The 12,655-nt window shown below is 44.2% G+C and overlaps 1 protein-coding gene across 1 annotated transcript in view; it reads left to right on the forward strand.

Annotated features, from left to right (window-relative positions):
• Nucleotides 1–9,528, forward strand: part of TCAIM (T cell activation inhibitor, mitochondrial) — a 28,833-nt gene extending 19,305 nt beyond the window's left edge. Inside the window, exons 8-10 of the mRNA XM_065886160.1 lie at nucleotides 1,236–1,468; nucleotides 2,371–2,502; nucleotides 9,288–9,528. Of these exons, the coding sequence (XP_065742232.1) occupies nucleotides 1,236–1,468; nucleotides 2,371–2,502; nucleotides 9,288–9,528 (606 nt within the window). The remainder of the gene's footprint in view (nucleotides 1–1,235; nucleotides 1,469–2,370; nucleotides 2,503–9,287) is intronic.
• Nucleotides 9,529–12,655: the final 3,127 nt, after the last annotated feature.

A 12,655-nucleotide genomic window follows, 5' to 3' on the forward strand; every position in this document is an offset into this window, starting at 1 on the left:
TTCTGCTTCGTAGATAAGTTCATTTCTGTCATATTTTAGATTCCACATATACGTGATATCATGTGGTATTTGTCTTTCTCTGTCTGACTTTCTTTGCTTAGTTTGGTCATCTCTAGGTCCATCCATGTTGCTGCAGATGGCACTGTTTCATTCTTTTCTATGGCTGAGTAATATTCCATTGTATATATGGACCACATCTTCTTTATCCATCCATCAATAGACATTTAGGTTGTTTCCATGTCCTGGCTATTGCGAATAGTGCCGCTATGAATATTGGGTGCATATATCTTTTCAAATTATAGTTTTGTCTGGATACATGCCCAGGAGTGGGATTGTTGGGTCATATGGTAGTTCTATTTTTAGTTTTTTAAGGAACCGCCATACTGTTCTCCATAGTGGCTGCAGCAACTTACATTCCCACCAACAGTGTAAGAGGGTTCCCTTTTCTCCACATGCTCTGCAGCATATGGTATTTGTAGACTTTTTGATGATGGCCATTATGACCAATGTGAGGTGGTACCTCATTGTAGTTTGGACTTGCATTTCTTTAATAATTAGCAATGTGTCTAACCTTCTCTAAATCCTCTTTATCTCTTCATATTGATTACATTAGACGTCTTTAGAAACCGTTGCTTGACCCTCCAGTCCCTTCACCCTGATGTGGCACTTGGTACGCTGAATTCTGATTCTTGTTTTGTTTCCCTGCACCCTGACCATAAGCCCCTGGGAGACAGGGACACAAATTCTTATAATCTCTATACTCCAAGGGCCCAGTTTAGTGTTTAAGTACATGGTAGGTGCTTCAAAATAGAATTTAGTTGAATTATGGGAAATTCTGAGGAAATAGATTTGCAATTGAAATATGTAGACTTTATTTCTAAAACTGTTCTTTATTATACCATTTAATCTTTCTAACCTAATTTGAGATTCTTACCTGAATATTTAAATGTTAGGACTTATTTCTATTTGGAACATATTTCTTTTCTTCTGCAATCTCTTCAATTCCTAGCTAAAAGTTCCTAAGATTTACAGTGGTTTGCTTTGAATATTAGTATTTCCAGCATTCCGTAGCTTTTTTCTTATTGCTTACTTGAACTTTCCTTCTAGGAAAATAATTTATCATTTTCTTGTTAGAATTTCTCAGTACCATTTATTGGAGTCCTGAACTTGGACTGTTAAAGTACCATAAAACTAAATATTCCTTCCCTTTTTTTCAAAAAAAAAAAATACTGTAGCTTTTTGAAAGATTACCGAGTTATTTTGACCTGCAGAGGAGGCTGATGCTTCTGGAGGACCAAATAAGCTATCTTCTAGGTGGCATCCAAGTTGTTTATATCGAAGAATTACAGCCAGTGTTGACACCTGAAGAATATTACTCTCTTCTCGACGTGTTCTATAATAGACTCTTGAAAAGTCGAATACCTTTTCACCCTCGAAGTTTGCGTGGTTTGCAAATGATCCTTAACAGGCAAGTATCTAAAACAATTACTTTTATTCATTCAGTCAGATGGGCTGTGTGTGTCTATGCATGAAATTGTTTTGTATTTCCATGTGTGATTCTTAGGAATTAAAGAAAGGAATGTCACCACCTCTGTTGGCAACACTCTTTTAAACTTGAGAAAAGCCAACATGAGAGGATTGAAAGATTGAGTCTCTAGAACATTCTGTAAATATATTGCCACTTACAGGGCAAATCAGTCCTGTGGAAAACTTTATAGGGTTAAACTAATGTGAAATCAACAGTGTGCATATCAGGCACCGTGCTTGGTACTTAAATGCATTATCTCTTTAGCTCTCACAACCTCACCATGGAGTGGGTTACTACCCCCATCTTACAGATGAGGAAGGTCACAGGGCCAGGAAGGGTGTGGTCATCCTGATAGTGTGTCCCTTTGGGGACAGCAAAACTTCAAATCAATTCTGCTGTACAGGAAGTCCACTACATATGAACCTTCAAGTTGCAAACTTTCAAAGATGCAAGCGTACGTTCACATGTCCAATCTCATGTTAGTTCATGTGTCTGCTGTACATTGTCAGATGCGTGCATCCTCTACAAGTGGTTGTGCTTTTGTGTACTTCACTGTTTTTTATGTATTATTTGTGTGAAAAGTATTATAAACCTACTACAGTACAGTGCTATATAGCCAATTGTGTTAGTTGGCTAACTTGTTGGACTTAAGAAACAAATTGGACTTAGGAACGCACTCTCGGAACGGAACTCGTTCATATGTAGGGGACTTACTGTACCTTTGAGGTGGGTTTTCTTGATGAGTTCCTTTCCATTAATCAGACTAAGAAAATCGTTTCTTTGAGGGTGGAATGGGAGTAGAAAGGTTGCTGATTTTTCCTTTTACGTATGCTTTATTACAGTGACAGATATGCTCCAAGTTTGCACGAACTTGGGCATTTTAACATTCCTATCCTCTGCGATCCAGCAAACCTCCAGTGGTTTATTCTCACCAAAGCCCAACAGGCAAGAGAGAACATGAAAAGAAAAGAAGAGTGAGTGCTCTTACCTCTCTTCCTGTCTTACCATTCCGTCTAATCATTGAAAATATTCAGGTAGTCAGAACTCATAAGTATGGGAAATTAAAACTGTATTGAACTTAGGATATCGACTGTATTAAGCTGTATGTCACTTAGGAGTAACATATTTATTTATTCCCCCGGTTGTGCCAGGGATTGGACGTGGCTGTTTTCTCAGTATAATAACCTCGGTTGCATTCCCACCATGTACCTCGATTTGAGACGCAGCGCTTGTTAATATAAAAGTCAACTCAGAAGCAGAGTGAAAGATAAGAGTATCAGAAAGAAACTGTGCAGATGGAAAAGGGTGGCAACAAGGGGGGAAAACTCAGTTACTACTTGATTAATTGGAATCTTCACTGTTTAAAATTTTGAAATCTGCTGAAGGAAACAAGCCTCGTCTGCACTGTCATTAAATTGAGAAGAAATCTTAAAGTGAAAAAGGTTTTTGGTTCATAAGCAGTGCTGTCTCTATGCCATTTGTATCTTTGAAGGAATCCTGTTATAGTCAGTAGTTTTGTAGGCAGTAAGATAGTGTTGAAGATGTTTCATGGATCTACTATGAAGAAAGGGATAGTTTTCCTAAAGATGTGGCCTAAGGAGGTTTGGCTAGCAAGGATTCATTCATTCATGCAGCCGTCATTTGCTGTGACCGTTGTGGATCGGAAGCTGTGCAAGTCGCCACTGGTAGAAAGATGAAGGCCTGGTCCCCAGGCTCGCAGGAGACGCAGGTGCCCTCAGTGTCAGGGGAGGTGGACGGAGAGGGGTCATGCATGAGAGGAGCCAAGGCTGATGCTCTGGGAAGGGAACAGGAAGCAGAGGCTGTGGCCGAGGAGGCCGAGGCTGACGTGTCCGGGGAGCAGGGTAAGGAGGGTGGGGTCAGGAGCCTGGTGGGTGGAAGACCAGGGTGATTGTCCGAGTGTGCTGCTGGGGGCCCCCTCTGGTTACTTACTTCTCTGGCCTCGCTGCCCATTCTCTCCTCGATCTACACAAATTGCTTGTTTAAAAAGCCAAGGATGTGGGCTTCCCTGGTGGTGCAGTGGTTGAGAGTCCGCCTGACGATGCAGGGGACACGGGTTCGTGCCCCGGTCCGGGAAGATCCCACATGCCACGGAGTGTCTGGGCCTGTGAGCCATGGCCACTGAGCCTGCGCGTCCGGAGCCTGTGCTCCGCAATGGGAGAGGCCACAACAGTGAGAGGCCCGTGTATCACACACACACACAAAAAAGCCAAGGATGTGAAACACAAAAAGGGTGGCCACGCAGGAGGGCTGTGGACATGATCCGTGTCCCAGGAGATGATGGGGTCATTTTATGCATCAAATAAGTGAAGGAGTCACATATCTCTTTCACTTGTGGAATTGGTGACAGTTCCTGGCCAGATCCTATTGAACAAATAGCCTGCTTCTTGATTGGTTGGTGAGCATTTGTGCTGTTACCTTTTCTAACCATAAGTTTGTTTTCGAACTCTATGAATCTGTTTGTGTTGTTAATAAGTTCATTTGAATCACTTTTTCTTTAGATGCCACATGTAAGTGATATCATATTTGTCTTTCTCTGACTTCCTTCTTTCCCTTAGTATGATCATCTCTAGGTCAATCCATGTTTCTGCAAATGGCATTATTTTGTTTTTTTTTTTTGTTTTTTTGCGGTACACGGGCCTCTCACTATTGTGCCCTCTCCCGTTGCGGAGCACAGGCTCCGGACTCGCAGGCTCAGTGGCCATGGCTCACGGGCCCAGCCGCTCCGCAGCATGTGGGATATTCCCGGACCGGGGCACAAACCCATGTCCCCTGCATCGGCAGGCGGACCCTCAACCACTGTGCCACCAGGGAAGCCCTACTTTGTTCTTTTTAATGGATGAGTAATACTCCATTCTATGTATGTACCACATCTTCTTTGTCCATTCCTCTGTCTATGGACATTTAGCTTGCTTCCATGTCTTGCCTATTGTAAATAGTGTTGCAGTGAATGTTGGGGTGTATGTGGCTTTTCAAATTATGGTTTTCTGCAGATATACACCCCAGCAGTGGGATTGCCGGATCATATTATAATAGCTCTAGTGTTAGTTTTTCAAGGAACCTTCATACTATTCTCCATAGTGGCTGTTACTGATGTCCATTCCCACCAGTGACATAGGAGAGTTCCCTTTTCTCCGTGGCCTCTCCAGCATTTATTGTTTGTAAATGTTTTGATGATGGCCATTCCAACTGGTGCGAGGTGGTACCTCATGGTAGTTTTGCTTTGCATCTTTCTAATAATTAGCAATATTCGACAGATGAATGGATAAAGAAGATGTAGCACATATATACAATGGAATACTCAGCCATAAAATACCGAAATTGAGTTATTTGAGTTATTTGTAGTGAGGTGGATGGACCTACAATCTGTCATACAGAGTGAAGTAAGTCAGAAAGAGAAAAACAAATACCATATGCTAACACATATATATGGAATCTAAAAAAAAAAAAAAAAGGTTCTGAAGAACCTAGAGGCAGGACAGGAATAAAGATGCAGAGGTAGAGAATGGACTTGAGGACACGGGAGGGGGAAGGGTAAGCTGGGACAGACTGAGTGGCATTGACATAAATCCACTACCAAATGTAAAACAGCTAGCTAGTGGGAAGCAGCCGCATAGCACAGGGAGATCAGCTCTGTGCTTTGTGATGACCTAGAGGGGCGGGATAGGGAGGGTGGGAGGGAGACACAAGAGGGAGGGGATAAGGGGATATATGTATACATATAGCTGATTCACTTTGTTATACAGCAGAGACTAACACAACATTGTACAGCAATTATATTCCAATAAAGATGTTACAAAATAAAATATTTTTTTTAAAGTTACCGATGTTGAGCATCTTTTCATGTGCCTTTTTTTTCAACAGTGTAAAATTTACCTCTTGAAATTGGCTTCTTGAAAGTCTGCCCTGTTTGAATTCTTTTGCGATTACCAACCCCAGGACATTTCTTGAGGGCAGGTGTCATTTACAGCCCCCTCCCCAGGCCTTGTGACAAGTGCCCATCAGCACTGGTTTTTAACTTGTTTTTCGGGGAAATGGCCACAAGGCGGCAGGATTTCTTCATGCCAGCTCTGCTGCCTTGGGCACCCAGAACCTTAGGGAAACTCTTGTTTCTGGGTTGTAAATTAGAACAAACACCCAAGGGCTTTTGTCTCACTGCCCCTTCCCCCTTACCCTTCACCACCAGACAATACCCAACCCCTGCAAAACCGCTCTGCTGAGTGTGCTGTCGTCCGGAGGCGGGGCGACTGTACGGACGGAGCTGGAGGTGGGAGCCCCACCACTAGGAGACGTGCAGACCAGGTGACTTTTCAAATTCTTCCAGCCCAGAGAGTCCACCATCCTTTGGGTACAGTAGGCTTGGTTTAGCTGTAGGAGGGCCCACCTGGATCTGGAGGTTGTGGTCCCATCCAGAGGGGACCAGGCACTAGAGGGCCAAGGAGGGGCTCATTTGCTGGCATATCCTCCCCAGCTCCCTCAGCCCCAGGACAGTCCAGCCTTGGGAACCAAGCCTGCTCAGGCTCTAGGGATGTGACATCTGCCCAGGTCTTAATATTCACAAGGCCTGCAGGGCTGTAAATAAATAACACCTGTCCTCAAGAAATGTCCTGGGATAAGTAATCGAAAAAGAATTCAAATCAGTGCAGTATTTCAAGAAGCCAATTTCAAGAGGTAACATTATTCACACTGTTTAAAAAAAAGAAACAAAACATGACAAGATGCTCAACATGCCTAATTATTAGAGAAACACAAATCAAAACTGCAACAAGGTCTCACCTTGCACAGGTGACAATGGCCATTACCCAAAAGTCTACAAACTATAGTAGCTGGCGAGGGTGCAGAGAAAAGGGAACCCTCCTAAGCTGCTGGTGGGAATGGAAACTGGTAACAGCCACTATGGAGAACATTATGGAGGTTTCTTTAAAAATTAAGACTAGAACTACCATACGATCTGGCAATCCCACTCCTGGGCATATCTGGAGAAAACCATAATTTGAAAAGACACATGCACCCCAATGTTCACTGCAGCAGTACTTACTGTAACCAAGACATGGAAGCCTCCTAAATGTCCATCAGCAGAGGAGTGGATAAAGAAGATGTGGTCCACATATACAGTGGAATATTACTCAGCCATAATAAAGAACGAAATAATGCCATTTGCAGCAACATGGATGGACCTAGAGATGATCACACTCAGTGAAGTGAGTCAGACAAAGATAAATACGATTATCACCCATATTTGGAATTAATTTTTTAAATGATGCAAATGAACTTACACAACAGAAACAGACTTAGACTTCAAAAACAAAGTTATGGTTACTCAAGGGGAAACATTGCGGGGGTAGGAATGAATCAGGAACTTAGGATTAACATACACACGCTACTACATGTAAGACAGAAAAACGACAAGTACCTAGTGTATAGTACTGGGACCTCTACTGAATGTGATAATCTATATGAGAAAAGAATATATGTGTATGTATAACTGAATCACTTTGCTTTACACCTGAAACTAACAATGTTGTAAATCAACTATACCCCAATAAAATCTTAAAAAAAACAAGCACTGAAGGATAAACCAGAAATTAATTAATTAATTAATTGTAAGTCTCACGTACCTTCCATTGTGAGGCCTGAGGATCTTGCTACATCGTATCTGCTGCTTTTTCTGTTTTCGCACTGGGCGTTCTATAGCTTTGAAATAGTGCCAGTAGATTTTTAAGGAAGGAAAATAAAAAGAAATAAAAATGAAATATTTTAGTTTTTGAGCGTTTCATCCACCAGAAGCTGAGGTAAATCCAACCCCGTGATCCATCTTGATTCCTGTCCTGCTTCCTCATTCCCCACATCCGGGCCGGCAGACCTCTCAGCTCCACGTTCTCCGTCTCTCCAGAACCCCGCCCGTCTCCTGTCCCTTCCCGCTGCGCCCGGGTCTCAGCCTCCACCATCCTGTGATGCCCTGTCCCGTGTCCGCGCCCCCGCATGCACGCCCCCGCCCAGTGGTCTCTCAGCCGAGCAGCCGGAGCGAGTGGTCCTTTGAGAGCCCGGATGTGTTCCTGCCTGCGAGGCCCTGCCGGCGGCCTCCTGAACTCGCCTCCTAAGACGCTGCCCTCACCCCTGCTGCTCCTGCCAGAGGAGCTTCTTACCTCCTCAAGGACACGCGCTCTGACCCTGCCTGGAGCCCTTCTCCCCATGGCTTCAGGCTCCGCCCCTTCCCAGCCTCAGGTCTCAGCTCCCCTGCCATCCAGCAGCTTCCCCTCATCCCTCCCACCTGCCACCCATTTCCCTATGACACGCTGTTTTCCTTGTTCATTTACTGTCTGCCCCCGCCCCCCGCCCCAGATAGCGTGTGAGCTTCATGAGGGCAGAGGCTTTGTCTCTTTCGTTCGCTCCAGTGCCGGGGTCGGGGCCTGGCACATGGGAGGCTTCAGTCAATACTCACCGACTGGATCCACTGACGCTCATGCTTCCCTGGCCTCCTTCTGGCTCTGGGCTCCGGAGCCTTCATCCATGTCCCCTCCAACACGGAGGGTAAAGAAACCATTTGCTGCTGGTCCCATCCCGCCTGCCCCCTTGGCCGGGGCCCCTACAGCCGTCTGCCCCGGCCCGGCTGAGTCTCCCCTCCCCGCTGCCTCTTTCCTCTCCCTGCGCCGCGGTCCCTCCCTAGTCTGGCCGCCTGCATCGCAGCCACTTGGTGCTGGTTAGACAGCCTTCTTGCCTTAGATGAAGCCTGTTCTGAGACAGTGGTTTTCAGACACTTTGAGCTGCATCTCTCTTTATAAAGTGGATTCTCAAGTGGAAAACCAATTGATAAAGAAAGATCAAGGTTGGCAGGTGCTCCAGTTGAAAAGGAAAGGAACTGGAGGCCGTCCATACCCACGAGGGCCCTCAGAGCACCTCTGCACCACCCTCAGCTTGCTGAGCCGTTTAAAGACCACTGTTCTAAGCTAACATCTGGGTCCTGTCCTTCCAGCCCCCTGCACGACTTCTCCAGGTTGCCTGACTTTCAGCGCCTCTGTGTCTTACCCTTGGCGGGCAGAAGACAGCACCTGTGCCCTGGTGGGGAGGGCGGCCTCCTCCAGCCTCTGGTCCTGGGGTTTTTCAGGAATCTCCAGAAGTCACTCCTGCCCGGGTCAGGGTTGGACTGTAGGGCCTCCTGAAGCTGCCGGTGGCGCTCTCAGCTTCCTGCTTTTCTCAGTCACCAACAGCTGCTCCCTGAGGAGGGATAAGAGGCTTTTGAATTATGCATTAATTAGACAACAAGGACCTATTGTAGAGCCCACGGAACCATACTCAATATTTTGTAGTAATCTATAAGGGAAAAGAATCTGACAAAGAGTAGATATATGTATGTATAACTGAACCACTTCTCTGTATGCCAGAAGCCAGCACAACATTGTAAATCAACTATACTTCAATTAAAAACATTTTTTAATTAGAAGTTAAACTTAAATAAAAAATAAAAATTTTTAAAAAGCCAAAAAAATTATTATATTAATTATCTTTACCCCATTACTGGTAAAAAGATTTAACAAATACTTAGAGATATATGTGGTAATAATAGGTGCTACAAGATACCTATGGACAGTCTTCTGAGCGTATAATTTGGCCTTTGTGGATACCATTTTCAGTGTTGAGAGTAGAAAGTTATGGCCCAATATACAAAAATATTTTTTACATTTTATGTTCTTTTATTTGGTTATAGCTTGTGGCAATCAGATGTTTGTTTTCAACATAACAGGTTGAAAGTCATTGAAAACGAATTGATGCAGGCTTCCACGAAGAAATTTTCTCTGGAAAAGTTTTATAAGGAGCCCAGCGTTTCAAGTATACAAATGGTGGATTGTTGTAAGAGACTTCTAGAACAATCACTGCCTTATCTACAAGGGATGCACCTGTGCATTTCACATTTCTACTCTGTAATGCAGGATGGAGACCTTTGTATTCCTTGGAATTGGAAGAATGAAGAAGCCATTAAATAACACAGAAATCTGTATTATTTTTTAAAGAGATAAGAAACTGCTAAACTTATTTAAATCCACAATTTGATGTAACAGTATTACTGACATGTTACAAGAACAGTTTCTAACTGCTGCTTTAAAAGTAGACTTTTCAAAAATTAATTTCTATTAGGAAACTTGTTTTAAAAAGGTTTTATCTCCCAATCTTGTAGTGTTTCTTATCTGATTGGCAGGACTGGCTGAAAAGATGTTAGAAAGAAAGGATTCTACAGGGTGAAAGATTTTATATATATATATATATATATATATATATATATATATATATATATATATATATACACACACACACACACACACACACACATATATATATATATTTTTTTTATGAGTGAATGTTGGTAAGTATAAACAGGTCTCGTTCAATATAGCTCTGGAGTTGCGGAACTCATTTCCACCTGTAACAATTCAACATGCGACTTTATAGTTACATCACATGTATCGATACACACACCTGTATTTCACAGCCAATTATGGACAGTTTGAGTCCAAAACAGATGACTGATGGGTAGTAAAAATTCGTTAATCAAATTTTGCCTAGGGGCTTCCCTGGTGGCGCAGTGGTTGAGAGTCCGCCTGCCGATGCAGGGGACACGGGTTTGTGCCCCGGTCCAGGAGGATCCCACATGCCGCAGAGCGGCTGGGCCCGTGAGCCATGGCCGCTGAGCCTGTGCGTCTGGAGCCTGTGCTCCGCAACGGGAGAGGCCACGACAGTGAGAGGCCCGCGTATCGCAAAAAAAAAAAAAAAAATTTGCCTAAGAGAGAGTAGATGGGAAAAAGCAATTGAATTAATAAATGATATTGACATTATCATAAGCTGTCTGATACAGTTAAAGCATTTCCAGAATGCATTCCCTATGCATTAAGATAGTCTAACTGTTGATAGCCTATAACCAAGAGACAGTGAATTTTTTTGAAACACTGAATGAGGTGATTCATTTGTTTCAAGGACAAACACTATCCAGAAAAATCCTTGTTTCTCAAAGAGTTCCATCAAGTAGGGCCAAGTTTAAAATGATTCGGGCCGTTCAGGATCTGCCACCCCTCTCAACCCCGGTCTTCCAATGATTAGAACGCTGGTTAGAGCCCCTCTGAGTCACCCCGTGTCCATAGTTGTGTGGACTTTCCTGGACCCACCACCCAGCCCAGCCCCAAGCCCTATAGACAGACACAGGGCTTCTCTCTGGATATTTCCCTTAGGATAATATTTTTAACCAGATCCAAAAACCTCTTCAGCTTGTTTCTCAAGAGGACAAGGTGAATCCAGGTTTGTAACAACATTTTTGAGGCTCTTACTGCTGAAGAAATAAGAAAGGAATTTTTTCCATAGTGCGTTAGAAAGGAAAAGAGATGTTAAAAATGATTCTCGAAGCATGGTGCGAGATTATTTGATTATTTGAATGATTATGATTATTTGAACGCTTTAAATTCAAATGTGTGTTTGAATAAGTATTGATTTGTAATTATAGTTTGTGCATATCACCCCTTTTAAGCTGTGCCTAACAACTGTGCTTAATTTTTTTTCTCATATAAAAATGTTGTTGCCTATAAGTTTTCCAGAGCCAAACGATGGGAGTGAAAAATTCTTTAGCGGTTACATAGGAAAATTTATTTGAGGGAATTCCCTGGAGGTCCAGTGGTTAGGAATCCACACTTTCACTGCCAAAGGTGAAGGTTCGATCCCTGGTTGGGGAACTAAGATCCCAAAAGCCATGCAGTGTGGCCAAAAAAATAATAATTTATGGAAAAATAGGTTTGGATTATGCCATTTCTAAAATCAACTAATATAGAATCCTCAGTAATATGTTTTGAATTGGACTTTGTCTCAGAACTAATTGTTACATAATAAGTAATACGCTAACCAGATAATTGTTTTCTCACTATTCATTTGTTAATAGTTTAATAACTATTTCAACATAAAGGAATCTACAAAAAATTGGTGGCCTGTTTATGCCTGTTTGACTTCCTCTTCCAATCGAACATAAAAGTTCTGGAAAACTCTCTCCCACCACTGAAAACTAGGACAGGATGAGACCCCTCTAACCTCAAAGCCTTGGGTCAGAAATGATCTCCAGAGGGACCTGAGCTCCAGCCTCAGGCCAGAGCTCTCCCAAGGAAGAACCAGGCCATGAGCTTGCCTGGGGGCTGTACCCTCTGCCCAGGCTGTCCAGTCAGGGAGGCATATGTCCAGAGCCACGTCTGTCCACAGGACAGGTCTCCCCAGGCCCTGCTTCCTCCTTTCTCTCTTCAAAGACTCTGCCTCCAGGCAGCCTCCCTGAGCTTATGAGAGGGGCTATGGGCCTTGAGGGATGGACAGGTGGGCAAGGGGAACCAGGGCTGCCTCAGGAGCCAGCTCACCTTTGGAACCTGTAACCCACCCCTCCCTTGGCCTCAGTCTCCCCAGCTGTGAAACATGCCCATTCTTGGAGCTCCTTCTCACCCCCAGTGAGTCTGTCCCAGGAAAACAGAGTCCTCCCTTGGATGGTCCTTGGCCACCAGCCCAGGTGCCTGTTGCTGCTTAACAGCTGGACGAGGAAGAAGAGGAGGTGGAGCAGCCAGTGACCAGACAGCACAGACCTGGGTCAACGCCATGCGACCCTCTTCCCTCCACACCCCTCCCACTGCAGCCCGGTCCTACTGGTCACTCAAAACCCTTCCATCAGGCTTCCCTGGTGGCGCAGTGGTTGAGAGTCCGCCTGCCAATGCAGGGGACACAGGTTCGTGCCTCGGTCCGGGAAGATCCCACACGCCATGGAGCGGCTGGGCCCGTAAGCCATGGCCACTGGGCCTGCGCATCCAGAGCCTGTGCTCTGCAATGGGAGAGGCCACAACAGTGAGAGGTCCATGTATCACAAAAAAAAAAAAAAAATCATAAAATGTGGGAGAGGGGAGTAAGAAAATGTAGGTTTCTTTTCTAGACCGTTTTTGAGCTTATATGACTACCAGTCGAAAGAAAATAGATACAATAATGGGTTAACATATTTGAAAACCAGGGCAACCACAAATCAAAAACATACAATAGGGCTTCCCTGGTGGCACAGTGGTTGAGAGTCCGCCTGCCGATGCAGGGGACATGGGTTCGTGCCCCAGT

Source organism: Phocoena phocoena, chromosome 10 (genome assembly GCF_963924675.1).
Source record: "Phocoena phocoena chromosome 10, mPhoPho1.1, whole genome shotgun sequence".
Lineage (NCBI taxonomy): Eukaryota > Metazoa > Chordata > Mammalia > Artiodactyla > Phocoenidae > Phocoena > Phocoena phocoena.